This window comes from Oncorhynchus nerka, linkage group LG4, assembly GCF_034236695.1.
Source record: "Oncorhynchus nerka isolate Pitt River linkage group LG4, Oner_Uvic_2.0, whole genome shotgun sequence".
Lineage (NCBI taxonomy): Eukaryota > Metazoa > Chordata > Actinopteri > Salmoniformes > Salmonidae > Oncorhynchus > Oncorhynchus nerka.
Window position 1 is genome coordinate 21648367 of NC_088399.1, and position 18172 is coordinate 21666538.

At 41.3% G+C, this 18172-nt stretch overlaps 1 protein-coding gene across 2 annotated transcripts in view; it reads right to left on the minus strand.

Annotated features, from left to right (window-relative positions):
• Positions 1-19: 19 nt before the first annotated feature.
• Positions 20-18172, minus strand: part of LOC115120472 (1-acyl-sn-glycerol-3-phosphate acyltransferase alpha-like) — a 30045-nt gene continuing 11892 nt past the window's right edge. The window contains exons 3-6 of one of the 2 annotated variants that reach the window (XM_029649417.2): positions 6398-6573; positions 5959-6054; positions 4897-4969; positions 20-4717 (exon numbers count right to left, since the gene is read on the minus strand). In XM_029649417.2, coding sequence (XP_029505277.1) covers positions 4551-4717; positions 4897-4969; positions 5959-6054; positions 6398-6573 — 512 coding nt within the window. In that variant the 3' untranslated portion in view covers positions 20-4550. Of the gene's footprint in view, positions 4718-4866; positions 4970-5958; positions 6055-6397; positions 6574-18172 lie in introns of both variants that reach the window. The other variant, XM_065017350.1, reaches the window with a different exon arrangement.

Here is an 18172-nt window from a genome sequence, read left to right on the forward strand (position 1 = left end):
GACATTATTTTCCAAAGAATTCATCAAACATGTTTAATCAATATTTCTGTGAAATCAAGAAATACTACATCGTCGATATTAACCAGATACTACAATGGGCTTCTATGTTGTCGTGTGTGTATGTCTAGGCCACACAGACAGCTCAGCAGGATGTCATAAGACAAGACGCCTTGGCCAGCTCAATGCTTCATAGTCATCTAGAGCCAACAGATTACACTTTAATTGCTTTGGTGAAATTCAGAATATTTTTATAAGATTTGTTCTTTTGAAATATAATCACAAACTCAACATGAAAAGTGCTTTATTCATATTTAGAATACTTTAAATCTTTCTCCAATATCTTATATATAATTTTGTAAACAACAGCCAGATCAACCAACCAGGCTCTCCAAAGTAGTGCTGCAGAGCCTGTTGAGTTAACATATGATCGTCATGAGTCAATGACGCTTTTAGCTGACACACTAGAAAGTTAAGCTACAAAACATCATGAAAAGAATCATAAAAAGAGGCTAACTATTGACCATTGTCTAAAAATCAATGACAGTATACATTTGGTTGAAACCAATTTGGTAGCATCTTTGATGAACATTCAAACCTCTGTTGTAAGATTTTTTAAAAAGACACCACTGCATTAAGATAACAAAAACCATGAAAGGCTTACTATTGTTAATATATACTTCTATTAACAAAAATTAAAGTCACAGATTTATTTGATGTATTCAGACCGATATTCCTTACATGGTGGTACTGGCCTTCAAGAACATAAAGATGAGGAAAGCCCGGGCCTTGAGTTGATTTACTCCTCAGAACCAAGTAAGCCAAAAGCCCAGCAGGTAAAGCTACTGTAGCCAATCGACTATGAAGAGGCCTCGTATACAGGGTTCTTACCAGACAAAGCATAGATAATTTCACTTCTACAGCATGAGCGGCTCAACAGGGTTGGAGTTCATCAACTCAGTCAATTCAGGAAGTAAACTGAAATTCTAATTAAACATGTTTCAGAGAAGCACTGGGGATAATTGAAGTAGATGTTTTTTGGATTGACTGAATTGAAATGGATTGACCCTCAACCCTGTACCTCAGGAAGTTTGGGTGCACAACAAAGAAAAATGCTGGAGATAAAATTAAGTGTTCAATTACTTTACCTTAATTTTAAATAAAAACAATTAATCATTGACATTTCTTTGTGTCAGAAACCAACTGTATGCAAAACAACATTCCATTGAAATAAGTTATACTTAAAGTTTTTAAAAAATTGAAAAATAAAGAGTTAAATGCAATAAGTAGTACACAAATAATCCTGAAATACATTCTCAGACTGGTGTTTTTGACAGGCAAAAAGCTTCAAGCGACGTCATTTTAGCCAACTAATGTAAGGGCAGTGAATATTAAAAATGTCAAGATCTGGATACAAATTAAAATAAGAAGCTGCGTTGCCATACATTAAAAGTATTTCAGTCATTCCAGTCATCTGTCTATTAATTACAGAATATAAAACCTCTCACAAGTTTACGAACTTCACAATCCCAACTTTGATTATTACTACCTTGAATACAAGGCCAAAAACATTCAGCCAATTCCTCGCTTCCTTTAAAAATAGACCGTGCCTTTCCCCCACAGTCAGAGTTGTACATATCATACACCATCCATCGATTAAAAACATCAAATGTAATATTCTCAGTTCTGTTTTGGGTATCATAATTGGTCAGAAAACCACAGTATGTAATGACTATGCGTGTATCCCTCCTCTTCCCCATTAATAGGAAAAGCACCAGTTTATCAAGTATAAAGCTAAGGAAACCACTCTGACAGCAGCCCTTCTATACTGAACAAAAATATAAATGTAACATGCAAAGTGTTGGTCCCATGTGTCATGAACTGAAATATCCCAGAAATGTTCCATTGGCACAAAAAGCTTGTCTCTCAAATTTTGAGCACAAATTTGTTTACATCCTATTAGTGGGCATTTCTAAATTGTCACGGTAATTTATACACATGACAGGGGGCATATCAAGAAGCTAATTAAACAGCGTGATCATTACACAGGTACACCTTGTGCTGGGGACAATAAAGGGCCACTCTAAAATGTGCAGTTGTCACACAACACGATACCACAGATGTGTCAAAATGAGGAAACATGCTATTAGCATGCTGACTGCAGGAACATCCAACAGGGCTCTTGCCTGAGAATTTAATGTTAATTTATCTACCGTAAGCCACCTCCAGTGTCAATTTAGAGAATTTGGCAGTACGTACAACTGGCTCACAACTGCAGACTGTGTGTAACCACAACAGCTCAGGCCCTCCACATCTGGCTTCCTCACCTGCGGGATCGTCTGGAGGCAGGGGTGCTGAGGAGTATTTTTGTCTGTAATAAAGCCCTTTTGTGGGGAAAAACTGATTCTGACTGACTGGGCCTTGCGCCCAAGTGGGGGGGCCTATGCCCTCCCAGGCCCACCCATGTGCCCCTGCCCAGTCATGTGAAAGCCATAAATTAGTGTCTAATGAACTTATTTCCTGATTTCCTTCTATGAACTGTAATTCAGTAAAATCTAAAAATTGTTGCATGTTGCGTTTATATTTTTGTTCAGTATAGTTGCCATGTAACAATAAGGAACATTTGGCCAAGCAAAGAATGCACAAGACTTAGGTAATAAATAAATGTTACTCGTGTACCCGTGTTACATCTAGATCACTTCCCAATGTGTTACTTTTAAAGTAATGTAAATGTAAAGCACTAGCACACTTTTTCCAACAAAACCAGAGTTCCTATTGGACAAATTCAAGTAGGTCCCTCCGTTTCATTCAGTTTGCTCCATTTGTTTTGTTTGGCTCTTAAAACAGTTTCCGTTGCAAGATGTAATGAATACATCCTAGAACTCTTACACTTTGGAGCAGTTTAGATTGAACAGTTGGACATTGCACTTCATAAAATCACCTTTTATACATCTTAAATAGGTTCTCCATGCACAAAGAACAGAACTTTAAGACACAAATAAAATGAACACAATACCATATGATGTAGATATAAATAAAGAGAAATATAGAACACAGCTGCAAAAAACAACACTTTGCTCAATGTTACATGCAGGTTATGTCTTAGGCGGATAGAAAATAAGAATGAAGAAAATCTGTGTAGTAAACCAAAAATGCACGTTTGGAAACTGATAAGTCCAGTAAAGTCCATGAACTCACTGAGGATGGTTCTTGTCTTCGTTGTATACCTTGTTGTTTGGCGTGGTACAGTATATCATGGTACAGTATATCATGGTACAGTATATCAAGCATGGTACAGTATATCAAGCACGGTACAGTATATCATGGTACAGTATATCAAGCACGGTACAGTATATCATTGAGCTATTGTGATAAGGTGGTTGAGATGCCAGTGTGGTCAGTATGTAAGTAAGTAACAATATAGAGTGGATTCCACTGAGACACAGATAAGGAACAAGTCCCTAAGTCAACTACTGTTGATCTCATCTCGCTCCTCTGTTGCCCTCCACCTCCCCTCCAGACCCCTTGGTCCTCCAGACCCCCTGTTCTTCACAGAGACAATAGGCTGGAATGCAGAACAGGGGAGGATACACTGGGGTTGGGTGGGATGTGGTGTTGAGCAGGGGGAACTGTTGTGTGTGCATGTTAAAGCAGGGTGGTTGTGTGTTGCGATTGTCTGAGAGCGCATTAAGAAAAGAGGTTAGGCAGCACCAGAAGAAGCTATAAATATCCACTGGCGACATTTACGAAAATCTAAAGTCAAGCCGGAGGAAGGGAGAGGGAAAATAGCGAAAGCACAACTACTGCCATACAATCAGACAACCATAAAGCCACTTAAAAACAGATAAACAAAACAAAATGCTGGACAACAGAGCAATCCAAAAGGAATGCATGATGAACCCACATCACATCCATGCAGTTCTAACCTGCTGCAGTGAGCGGTCAGGGCTGGAATGTACTGGGCTAGGCCAGACCAGGAACCAACCAGAACCAAACTGGACCAGGCCAACACATCAGAAAGCAGAGAAGAGTTCATGACGTAGACCTGGTGTGTGCGTTCTGTCCTGGTAGAGATACACTCAAATATATTGGCACCCTTGCATGATTCACTATGTTTTTTAAGATAAGTTGACATTTAAAAAACATTTGGTGTACACACATGAATTTGTTTTATTTACAACTGCACAGGACCAATACATTTTTTCTTCTTCTAAAATTGAGAGATTGTTCACTTCAAAGTAAAAAAAGATAGCCTGGACTAAATTATAAAAAATTAATTTGGCTGGTTGGAAGCAATTATCTTGTTTACGGTGTCATTTCTCTCACCCGTGGTAAGTTGCAGGTGCCTTAAGGGTAAGACATATCCATTCAACCAGTTTTGAAAAGAGAAAACAGAACATTCTGCGCCATTGTAAAGTGTGAGGGTGCCAATATATTTGACTTAATTTGTAAGTAGGTAGGGTAGGGAGCTGGGACGATGTGGAGGGGAGAGAAGGGGGGGGGGGGGAGTTTGGTGTCTTGGACAGGAAAATGAGGAGGGAGGTTGTTCATGTTTAGTGGCGCAAGGAGGGCCCGTTGCTCTGGGTTACGGGGGCAGAGCCAGAGATGTCTAGGAAGACGGAGCGCATGAGGTCGTAGGACTTGTCGGAGAGGTCGGCCACGTTGTCTGACGTCATGCCCTTCGTCTCAATCTTCGGAAGGATCTTCAGTGTGATGGTCCCTTGTTAGAGCATAGCATGGCATAAATATCATCGTAAACATCATCACAACAACAACCCTCATCATCGTGTCTGCATGGAAGCAAAGGACAACTTCTTTTGATAAATAATATCATAAGCCATTAATGTCAAGAGTAGCTGTGGATAACACCTTTTCAATATGAACTACAAACATCTGTACCCGAGTTGAACTGCTTTTCTTTCCGTAGATAGAAGTTACTGTAGGAGGAGAACACGATGGGAATGATAGGAGCCTGGAACAGAGACAGAAGCAAGAAAGAGAGAGAAGCAAGAAATAGAATTACCATGACAGTTCATTCCACATTCGATATAAGCCCAGGGTACCAAAATACCATTATTATTTCCAAGATCACAAACCAACAAGTATAATCTACTTTTTAAGGATGCTTCCCTCCCTCAGGCAAGACAAAGACAAACATGAACACACAGACAAAGACATGCATGGCTGACTGGCCTACACAGACTGTCTGTACACACATCTATGGGCACACACACACATGCACCATCTCCTCCAGCCCTGCAGAGGCAGACCTAGAGATATCGTTAGCTCTGCATTGGAGTACAACAGTCATGTGTTAATGATATGGGAAACTCAAACATACACCATTCTGCAGAGATCTACTATACAGATTAGGGTTTTGAATTGACCCTTCTGTAGACCAGAGATTCCTCAGATATTTCTGTGTTAGTTAATATGGACCAGCAGGTCTTGGTTACTGTGTTCCGTCTGTTTCTCAGATCTATCCACTGATACACATCCTTTGAGCATGCAGGCGCACAAGGCCTACATTGAATACAGGCTATACAGACAGACTGTACAATAAACACACACACACTTCGACGCCTCATAACCTGGAGTGAACCTGCGGTGTCGGTCTGGCTCTGTTTCATGTAACGTTATTCTTTACATTTATTTCACCTGTCTCCCTTCCTCAGTCTTTCATTCTCCCCAACACTCATCCGATATCACCCTCCATCTATAACCTTAGAAACCCTTTCCATTAGGCTCTCTGGGTCTCTCTCTCCCACTGTATTGCTCCCTCGGTCTTTGCTTCTCTCAGTCTCTCTTACTCCCTTTGTCTTCCATCTGTGTCAAAGGTAGTGAAAATGTCCTCTGCAATTCATATGATGTTCAGTCAGTCTCAATGCTAGGTTGTTAGGTCCCCCTTGTGAACACTGGAATAGAGGCATGCACGCACACACACACGGCCCTGTGGCTCACTTGCGCTTGCACTGCCAGGTGGAAGGCTCCCTTCTTGAAGGGCAACAGGTCGCCCCTCTGGTTCCGCGTACCCTCCGGGAACACCCACAGACGGATCTACAGGGGGCAAAGGTTAGGGGTCAAAGGTGAGGCCTATGTGGAAGCATGGAAACAGTATTTAAATATCAGTGGTGGAGAAAGGTCTGGACACTAAACCAGAAATAAACATAGAAAAACAAGTTACAAGTATTCAAAACTTGGGTTAAGTTTCAGGATATACTGGCTTGGGAATTAAATTACATTTGTTTAATACATTTTTATGATCTAACAGTATGTCACTCCCTGACATCATACATTATTGGGCTTTCAGAATGGAGTTAGTCGTTAGATTGGAAGGCTCCAGAGCACAGCGCGGGTTTACGAATTAATCTGGTCCAATAGATTAGTCCTGTTGATTTACCTGGTCATCCAGCATGGTCTTGGCAGCTTCGGCCATGACACTCTTGGCGTCTCGTGTCTTCTTGCGGTTGATAAAGACGATGCCGCCCAGCCAGCACACGATGCCCACAGTGCCAGCGTACACCAGCTCCTTCTTGGCAACCATGGTGCAGCGATCTGGGAGGACCTCCATTAGACCTGGGGGTTGGAAAGGATCTGTTAGTGGATCTGTTACAGGACCTCCATTAGACCTGAGGGAGAACATGATCTTCGAGAAGATCTAGACTATTAGATCTGTCAGGCATTTACACAGGCAGCCCAATATTTTTTCACTAATTAGTCTTTGGACCACTCAGATCAGCACTGAAAAAGAGCTGATGTGAAAAGATGTGTTTTGATTGGTCAAAAGACCAATTAGTGAAAAAAATATAAAAATTGGGCTGCCTGTGTAAATGAAGCATTCAAGGATCTTTTAGATCTGATTGCTGGGATATTTCATCTGTATGAAATCGTCATCATGTGGGGTTGAATCTAAAACTTAAGAACCAACCATGTATGTAACTGAATTAACAGTTTTGCACAAGGATTTCATTGGCACCACTGAATGATTTGGAATGAGACTAATACCCTGACTACACCGCTCACGTTGCTTGCGCGAGCGTGGCAAAATACATTTAGAAATCTGTTATTCAATTATTGCACCCACTGCTCGCGAGCGTCTGCGTTGCCAAGGGCTAAGATAGAAGTCCTTTCTAATTGTGCTGCAAGTCCTGCCTCTCCCATCTCCTCATTGGTTTATAGAAGCAGGTACCCACGTGCCATCTCCTCATTGGTTATACCCACATGGGTGTTTGAAAGATGAACTGTGTTGTCGGTCGTCGTGGTAATACTATGACAGTTTAGATGCCAATCACCATATAAATTCAAAGATGAAAAAGCCTGGAAGGAGGAGAGATGACTAGAAACTATTCGGTTTACCTTTTTATGTGTGGATTAATTGTCAGAATAGAGGACCTTGTGCATTTCAGGTAAAATAACAACTCAATGTTTATATCCAATGACAAATTAGCTAGCAACAGCAAGCTAGCTAAATAGGACAAATTAGCTAGCAAGTGCAAGCTAACTAGCTAAATTTCCATAAATGTTTAATGCTTTTCGTCCTGTCCCCAAATGAAATGTAATTGGTTCAGAGTTTGTTTTGATATTTTAACCTGCGTGTCGTGATCGCGTTTGGTGTAGGGGGACAAAATAAATGGATGCAAGATTGCCGGTTTGGGTTCCGTGTTAGGCCTTAAAGGCCCAAGTCTAATAATCAGACCACTGTGCATTAAAAACAAATGAATCAAAATGTTATTGGTCACGTACACATACTATCAAAAGGTGCAGCGAAATACTTATGTTTCTATCTTCAACAGTGCAGTAACACCGAAGAATACAAACAAATCCCCAAAATAAAAAGAAATTAAGAAACATCAGAAGGAGCAATGTCAGAGTCTGGAATATGTAAGGGATTATCAATGAGGGGATGTGTGTTTTATGGAAAATAATGAACGTAGAAGGTTTGTTCCACAACGTACTAACGGAGTGGATCTAACCATCCACAGAGTTGCATTACTTTCCAGAGGACGCATAGCCCCTTGTTGATTATCCCTTACATATTCCAGACTCTTAAATTACAGCCATGGTACAATGTCACATTTGCACAGTTCATATAAAGAAATCAGTCAATTGAAATAAATTCATTAGGCCTTGGATTCAGTCTATGGATTTCACATTACTGGGAATACAGATTTGCATCTGATGTTCACATACAGTACCAGCCAAAAGTTTGGACACCTACTCATTCAAAGATTTTTCATGGCAACCATGTTGCAGAGATCAAACCCAATCGAGATGGTTTGGGATGAGTTGGACCACCGAGTGAAGGAAAAGCAGCCAACAAGTGCTCAGCATATGTAGGAACTACTTCAAGACGGTTGTAAAAGCAATCCAGGTGAAGCTGGTTGAGAGAATGCCAAGCTGTCAAAGGCAAAGGGTGGCTACTTTGAAGAATCTCAAATATATTTTGATTTGTTTAACACTTTTTTGGTTAACATGATTCAATATGTGTTATTTAATAGTTTCGATGTCGTCACTACTCTTCTATAGTGTAGAAAACATGAAAAATAAGGAAAAACCCTTGAATGAGTAGGTGTGCCCAAACTTTTGACTGGTACCTTATTTTTGTGGATTGTCCAACATTGGAGCATGTTTGGAATGGGGGTGTGTAAGTTACAAAACACATGTAAAAGGGTCATATTTTATTTTTTATGATTGTATTGCCCATGTGACCCAATAAAAGTGTTTATTTAATACATTTGCAAAAATGTATAAAAACCTGTTTTCGCTTTTTCATTATGGGGTCTTGTGTGTAGATTGTTGAGGAAAACATTTTATTTAATCAATTTTAGAATAGGGCTGTAACGTAACAGTGTGGAAAAAGTCAAGGAGTCTGAATACTTTCCAAATGCACTGTATGATTGTTGTGTGTGTGTGTGTGTGTGTGTGTAGAAAAAATATGAATTGACAAGGTGTGTACAACAGTAGCTATATAGGATGAGCCTTGACTAGAATACAGTATATACAAGACCTTCAGAAAGTATTCATACCCCTGGACTTATTCCACATGGTTGTTTTACAGCCTGAATTAAAAATTGATCAAATAAATCTCACCCATCTACACACAATACCTCATGACAAAGTGACAAAATATACATTTTTTCAAAATGAAATATAGAAATATAACTTAGTTAAGTTCTCCCACCCCTTTGATATGACACTCCAAATTGAATTCAGGTGCATCCAATTTCCTTTGATCATCCTTGAGATCCACTTGTCGCCAATTCAATTGCTTGGACATGAATTAGAAAGAAACATACCCATCTACATAAGGTCCCACAGTTGATAGCGCATGTCAGAGCAGAAACTATACCAAGTCCAGGGAACTGTCCTCAGATCTACGAGATTGTAATTATGCATATCTGGGGAAGGGTATACACATTTCTAGAGCATTTTCAAAATGCAGATCTTTAAAAAAAAAATCTGCATTTCAAACCATTTCACATGCGCTTTATGTTAGAATTCAAGTGTGATCAGGAGCGCGCAACTAATGTTCTCCTCCACAAAAAAATGCATTAGCGCAACACATTAGGCAGAAAAAATAAATAATTTTCATCAGATGACAGAAGTGCAATGCTATTTGCCTAGCAGCTACACAAGTAAATGAGCTTACAATGAAAAAGCAAGGTATTTTTTGCTAAAACTATGCAAGGCCAACAAATGTACAACGTTTATCATAGAAAGAATGTAGCCAGCTACATTTCCTAATGTTAATCTTGCATTTAGCAGAGTAAAGTAGGCTACACCGAGAAAATAACTTTGACTGATGTGTGAGCGCTGTCTGCATGTTCGTGAATTCTCATTGGAGTGCAAATGTATCTAATGCCAAGCAGAAATCACAAGAAGCATTTTAGATCTGCGTTTACAAAATGCAGCAATATATTTCATATGCATATTTCTTATGCACGATAAACACAGAATTCTGTGTTAACCCGACCCCGGTAGTGTGCCTAGAGCTGGTCTTCAGACCAAACTGAGCAACCGGGCAAGAAGGACCTTGGTCAGGGAGGTGACCAAGAACCCAATGACCACTGACAGAACTACAGAGCTGTTTGGCTGAGATGGGAGAACCTGCCAGAAGGACAACAGTCTCTACAGCACTTCACCAATCTGGACTTTATGGGAAAGTGGCCAGACAGAAGCCACTCCTGAGAAAAAGACATGACAGCACGCAAGATAAGTCAAAAATGCCTGTGGTCTTATGAGACAAAATTGTAACTCTTTGGCCTGAAGGCAAAGCGCAATGTCTGGAGAAAACCCATGAAGCGTGGTAGTAGCAGCATCATGCTATGTGGACGCTTTTCAGCAGCAGGGACTGGGAGACTGGTAAGGCCAGAGGAAATAATGAAGATCCAGCCAAATCCTAGATGAGAACCTGTTTCATAGTGCAAAAGACCTTAGACTGGGGCCAAGATTTGCATTCCAACAGGACAATGATCACAAGCAACACAGCCAAAGCAATGCTGGAATTGCTTCAGAACAAGAATGTGAAAGTCCTTGAGTGGCCCAGCCAAAGCCCAGACTTGAATCCCATTAAAAATCTGTGGAAAGACTTCAAGATTGCTAATCACCCCATATAACGTAACAGAGCTTGAAAAATGGGAGGAAATCCAGATGGGTATGTCTGTATCAGCTTTGCACAAGATGACTCAAAGCTGTAGTTGCTGCCAAAGGTGCTTCTACAAAGCACTGACTCCGGGGTGTCGATACTTATGTAAATTAGATATTTCTGTATTCACTTCGTCATTATGAGGTAGTGTGCAGATGGCTGGGGGGAAATTGAATCATTTGAAATTCAGAATGTAACACAAAATGTGGAAGAAGTCAAGGGGTATGAATACTTGCTGAAGTGGGTAAAACAGTATGTTAACATTATTAAAGTCACCAGTGTTCAATGACTATGTACATAGGGGCAGCAGTCTAAGGTGCAGAGTAGAGTAGGTGGTAGCCAGCTAGTAACAGTGACTAAATTCAGGGCAGGGTACTGGGCGGAGGCTGGCTAGTGGTGACTATTTAACAGTCTGATGGCCTGGAGATAGCCGTTTTTCAGTCTCTCGGTCCCAGCTTTGATGCACCTGTACAGTCTGCCTTCTGGATGGTAGCTGGTGAACAGGCCGTGGCTCGGGTGGCTGAGGTCCTTGATGATCTTCTTTGCCTTCCTGTGGCTGTAGATGTCCTGGAGGGCAGGCAGTTTGCCCCTGGTGATGTGTTAGGCTGACCGCACCACCCTCTGGAGAGCCCTGCTGTTGTTGGTAATCACACTGTTGAGTCAGTGGTCTGATCAGTCGACTTCACCCTTTAATGCACAGCGGTCTGATTATTATTGTGAGGAAATCTCTGACCTTGAATGGTGTTCTCTCACCTATCTCACCTTATCTCACACTAGCCTTACGAAGTCACAGTTAATACGTCATCTATTTGCAGGGCTCTACAACTGACCTTTTTTACAAGGAGCACATGTGAGCCTAAGTTGAAAAATGTAGACAAAGAAATTAGGAGCACAATGAAACATTTGAAATATTAAAGGGTAGGTAGTAAGGCTGGGCAATATGAACTAAATATATCACAAAATGTTTGATATGTGACAGGATTTTATGTTTCTGAATAATAAAAGTTCTAAATATGCTGTATGAATTGTTCACAAATGATTAAATGGGGCTTTCTCCATATATACACTTTTTAATCCAACTCAAAAATATATATATATTCAGCATTTTCAATCAATCGCTGCATTTCTATTATCATTTTCACACGTTGGCAAAAAATATACATTCCCAGTTAATTGGTGATCTGTTGTAAATATGATTATTCTAATTAAATAGTTGGAATATCGTGGGGAGGACCAATGAATAAATGAGGGAGGAATTATTGACAGGGTAGGAACCAAAGTGTTGGTCAATGTTTCCAGGTGACCCTTACTTCATGTAGCTAGCTAGCTATCCAGCCAACATATCCAGCCTATTTCTCTCTGATAAGATACCGTTGCACAAACATGCGCCAGCACCAAGCCAAGGTAGAAAAATCTACAAAACTCCCATAGCCTACTTCACAGAGAACATGCCGAAAAGTTCAAACAAAAAGGAAAACAGACGAGGTACTACACAAAGAGAAAGCAGGCATGATTCTCTTACATTTTGAACTCACGGCAAGATAGCACCAGAGCCTGCCTTACTAGATAACAGCCTCAAAGCCATAAATAGCATGAGGTGTGGCTAACGTAAGCCACCTTGAGCTAGCTACCAAGCTAGCCTACGAACTATGTAGCCACAGTAGATCTTCCATACGACGTTGAGAAAGAGTGCATTGTGGGTAGTTTAGAAGTGATCTGGAAATAAGTTAATATGTAATAACCCCAAAACATACCTGTTTGTACTTATAGGTAACCAGATTGTGACTATAACTAAGTTACTACGTCTTTGACCACACTATTACATTGGTGGGTAAAAACATGCTACCTACCCTTTAAAGCTAGAATGGTGCTCCTAAATCAATTTCAGGTCGCACAGCAAAAATATTTAGGCACATAGGTTGAGCAAAATGATCACACTGTAGAGCCCTGTATTTGTTTGAGGTGGCTGATTACAATCAGTAAAGTTTTGCATTTGATTGGTCTGGAATTTGGTACTGGGTCAAGTCGCCATGCCTTGTAGTGAGTTATAGGGCTGTCGCCGACAAAAAATAAAATCTTGGTCGACCAAGAGTCGTCTGTTCCTTCGACGAATCGACTGTTCATTAAACTTGTATTTTTCGATATGTAAACACACCCTATGCGTTTTAATAAAATCAACTATATGTAGGCTACGGAGCTTGTCTGATGCTTTAAGCAGACGTCATTATTTCAATCAGACACACAAAGGACTCAAGAGGGAGCCAGAAATCAAGATAGCCAAACCAGAAGAAAAAAAACCCGTTCCCGACCCACCTCTTCCAGCTGCTGCTTGCCTTCGCAAATTCTGTCATTAGGCTACTGAAGTGGCCGCTAATAGGCTACACCAGGGTTCGGCAACCTTTTCCCATTTGGAGTGCCAATGCAAACTGGTGAGGGCCCAAAAAGGTGACACTTTTTTCACACTGAAACATGCAAACAAATCCCAGGTTAACTAATTAAACAAAGAATATGAAAAATACAAGAGGGCAACAGTACTTGTGCAAAGTTTCAGAATGATAACTTCCAAAATGAGTGTGCTACATGACATTTATCATGAAATCACCCAGGTGTCCCACACGAGTAGCCCAAATGTACCCAAGTGGCCAAATTGGTGAAGGTATACATTTTGAAACAAATAACTATATACAAAATATTCTAACACCCCCCCCCCCCCTCCCCCAAAAATGGAGGGAAAATCATGGGGGGGGGGAATGGATATATATATATATATATACACACATACACACACATTTACAAAATAACATGGGTAACTATTTACACACTTTCAATATTTGGAAGACCCTCGGTCCTCTATCAAATCAAATCTATTTATATAGCCCCAGCCTAAAACTCCAAACAGCAAGCAATGCAGGTGTAGAAACACGGTGGCTAGGAATAACTCCCTAGAAAGGCATAAACCTAGGAAGAAACCTAGAGAGGAACCAGGCTATGAGGGGTGGCCAGTCCTCTTCTGGCTGTGCTGGGTGGAGATCACAGTGGTTGTAGAGGGTGCAACAGGACAGCACCTCAAGAGTAAAAATGAACAGTTTAGGGTTCCATAGCCGCAGGCAGAACAGTTGAAACTGGAACAGCAGCAAGGCCGGGTGGACTGGGGACAGCAAGGAGTCATCATGGCAGGTAGTCCTGAAGCATGGTCCAAGGGCTCAGGTCCTCTGAGAGAAAGAAGGAGAGAAAGAGAGAGCAGACTTAAATTCACACAAGACACCGGATAAGACAGGAAAAGAACTCCAGTATATAACATACTGACCCTAGCCCCCACCCACTTTGCCATATAACCCCACCAACTTTGCCAAAACTCTAGACAATATTCTGCTGCTGATGCCAGATGCCATAGCAGTCTCTTTCTGATGTAAAGCAGAGGGCCGCTGAGCATGTGGTGCATGTGATGGGATACTTGATCTTGCAAGCAACACAGCAACACCTCCATGCTGTGCCCTTTTGGCCCTTAGACACATCCATGCCTGCACAAATATATTTGGGCAGATGAACACTTGTGGCAGGAGCAGAAGGGACAGGGCTTGTTGCAGTGGTGCTGTTGCCAGCAAGCTCCTTGATGCTCCCTCTAATGTAGACTGATTGGAGGAAGCATGCTGGCTGTGTTGAGATGTATGGGTTTGCATTCTACACAATACCATTTTATATATATATAGCTCAAAAAAATAAAGGGAACACTTTAAACAACACAATGCAACTCCAAGTCAATCACACTTCTGTGAAATCAAACTGTCCACTTAGTAAGCAACGCTGATTGACAATACATGTCACATGCTGTTGTGCAAATGGAATAGACAACAGGTGGAAATTATAGGCAATTAGCAAGACAATCCCAATAAAGTAGTGGTTCTGCAGGTGGTGACCACAGACCACCTCAGTTCCTGTGCTTCCTGGCTGATGTTTTGGTCACTTTTGAATGCTGGCGGTGCTTTCACTCTAGTGGTAGCATGAGACGGAGTCTACAACCCACACAAGTGGCTCCGGTAGTGCAGCTCATCCAGGATGGGACATCAATGCGAGCTGTGGCAAGAAGGTTTGCGGTGTCTGTCAGCGTAGTGTCAAGAGCATGGAGGCGCTACCAGGAGACAGGCCAGTACATCAGGAGACGTGGAGGAGGCCGTAGGAGGGCAACAACCCAGCAGCAGGACCACTACCTCCGCCTTTGTGCAAGGAGGAGGAGGAGGAGCACTGCCAGAGCCCTGCAAAATGACCTCCAGCAGGCCACAAATGTGCATGTGTCTGCTCAAACGGTCAGAAACAGACTCCATGAGGGTGGTATGAGGGCCCGACGTCCACAGGTGGGGGTTGTGCTTATAGCCCAACACCGTGCAGGACGTTCGGCATTTGCCAGAGAACACCAAGATTGGCAAATTCGCTACTGGCGCCCTGTGCTCTTCACAGATGAAAGCAGGTTCACACTGAGCACGTGACAGACGTGACAGAGTCTGGAGACACCGTGGAGAACGTTCTGCTGTCTGCAACATCCTCCACCATGACCGGTTTGGCGGTGGGTCAGTCATGGTGTGGGGTGGCATTTCTTTGGGGGGGCCGCACAGCCCTCCATGTGCTCGCCAGAGGTAGCCCGACTGCCATTAGGTACCGAGATGAGATCCTCAGACCCCTTGTGAGACCATATGCTGGTGCGGTTGGCCCTGGGTTCCTCCTAATGCAAGACAATGCAAGACCTCATGTGGCTGGAGTGTGTCAGCAGTTCCTGCAAGAGGAAGGCATTGATGCTATGGACTGGCCCGCCCGTTCCCCAGACCTGAATCCAATTGAGCACATCTGGGAAATCATGTCTCGTTCCATCCACCAACGCCACGTTGCACCACAGACTGTCCAGGAGTTGGCGGATGCTTTAGTCCAGGTCTGGGAGGAGATCCCTCAGGAGACCATCCGCCACCTCATCAGGAGCATGCCCAGGCGTTGTAGGGAGGTCATAGAGGCACATGGAGGCCACACACTACTGAGCCTCATTTTTACTTGTTATAAGGACATTACATCAGTTGGATCCGCCTGTAGTGTGGTTTTCCACTTTAATTTTGAGTGTGACTCCAAATCCAGACCTCCATGGGTTGATAAATTTGATTTTGTTGTCAGCACATTCAACTATGTAAAGAAAAAAGTATTTAATAAGAATATTTTATTCATTCAGATCTAGGATGTGTTCCCTTTATTTTTTTGAGCAGTGTGTGTGCGCGTATATATATATATATACACACACACACACACACACACATACATACATACATATATATATACACACACACACACTATGGTCATTCTCATACAAACAAACAGACACTCACAATGACTAGCTAACGTGTACTTTACCATTTTACCTTTACCAATTCATTACATCTTTATATATTGCAAATAAAATGTAAAAACAATCACAAATAATATTTTATATTAATTTCAAACAACGGCATTAGCATGAAAGCAACTTACCAGTCCAAAACAATGTCCTCTCCGTTCAAAAAATATGCCTCAGTTTCAGTCTTCAAAATGGAGTCTTCAAAAAGCAGATCTGTCTCACTTTCACGATGAATTTCCTCTAAAATTGTTTCCACATTCGTATATATCTAGTCTTAGAATTAGCTTTCCTTGACTTATTCGCCATGATATTGGATAAATAAACAGCTGAAGATGCAAGTCACCGAAATACTGCTGTGCGTAATAAGCTTTGCCCCTTCACGGTAGAATTGTCAATGGCGAAAGAACGGTCCTTACGCCAGCGTTCAATGGAAAGGTTTGTCTTACAACAAAGAATCATGGGATATTGCCGTTTACCTCTGCTCATTGGCCATCTACCCAGCTAGATTTCAAGACGATCAGTGGTCATTGGGTTAAAAGACAGTCAATCAACGAGACAGTGGTCATATAATTGGTGCACAATGGGCTCGTCACTTGTTGTCTTCCAATCGTTTTTTCCGGGTCAATACGTCCCGCAAAATGACCCATCAGGTTTGGTTGTGTTACTTACAAACAAACAGTTGATTGCAAGGAAACCAAACATGACTGGATAAAGTCAGGGAAAGTCTATTTTACGTTGGATGTTACGTCGAAAATTGAATGACACGAAATTCAACGAGATAAGCTTTCACAAAATGTTTTGTGTTAGGCTATAAAAAAATGGATTTAACCTGTTAAGGAAGTTGAGAATTCAAGCAGCTTTTTGTTAAAAATCGCGTAACATTTCAGCGCCCTGCTATTCATGCCAGGAATATAGTATATGCATATGATTAGTATGTGTGGATAGAAAACACTCAGACGTTTCTAAAACTGTTTAAATCACGGCTGTGGCTATAACAGAACGTGCGTTTCATCGAAAAGTGCAGGGAAATCTGTTCACTGAAAATGGAAAAATATATCCTTCCGCGACTTCAAGGAATTGTTCAAAGTGAACCGAATTAAATAGGGCCGAGGCTACAGTGCCTACAGCTTCCACACGTTGTCTAGAGTCTTGTCATTTGATTCGCAATTGATTCTTGGTCTAACCGAATCAAGGGAACTCCTTCCCTCCGGTCTCAGACCGGATGTTTTGATCGAGCTCTCTTCGGACATGTTTTATACACGGACAGCTAAAGAATTTACATCGTCTCCTGATGAATTTTATCGCTTATTAACGTGTACTAATACCTAAAGTTGCATTACAAAACTATTTCGAAGTGTTTTGTGAAAGTTTATCGTCGACTTTTTGAATTTAAAAAAATGACGTTACGTTATGAAACGCTATTTCTTTCCATTTATCACACAGTATTCTTAGATCGATATCTAGGCTATATATGGACCGATTTAATCGAAAAAATACCCTAAATGATGTTTATGGGATATCTAGGAGTGCCAAGAAAGAAGCTCGTCAAAGGTAATGAATGTTTTATATTTTATTTCAGCGTTTTTGGTTTGCGCCGGCTAACGCAAAATCTGTCGTGTTAGGTGACGTTGCAGTATTTTGAGGGTGCATGGTATCAGATAATAGCTTCTCGTGCTTTCGCCGAAAAGCATTTTACAAATCTGACTTGGTGGATAGATTCACAACGAGTGTAGCTTTAATTCAGTATATTGTATGTCAATTTTAATGAAAGTTTGAGGTTTATCAACCTCTATAGGTGGCGCTCTTTAACATTTCCGCTGATTGTGGTTCCCATCTCGGTACCACGTCCTTAAGAAGTTTTAACCGAATAAAAGACCATTCATTGTGTAACAATGAGCCTTGGGATTGCAAACAGAGCAAGATCTTCAAAGGTAAACTATTTATTTCAATGCGATCTGTGATTTTGTTACGCAAGTGCTGGTTGAATAAGTAGCTTGATATGGGGGTCTGTGCTCAGATAATCGCAGCATATTCTTTCACAATAAATCATTTTTTAAATCTGACAACGCAGTTGGATTAGCAAGATTCTAGGCTTTCAAACCAATGTTTAATATGACTATCTATGTAGCGATCACCGTATGTTGTCGAATTTAATCCCG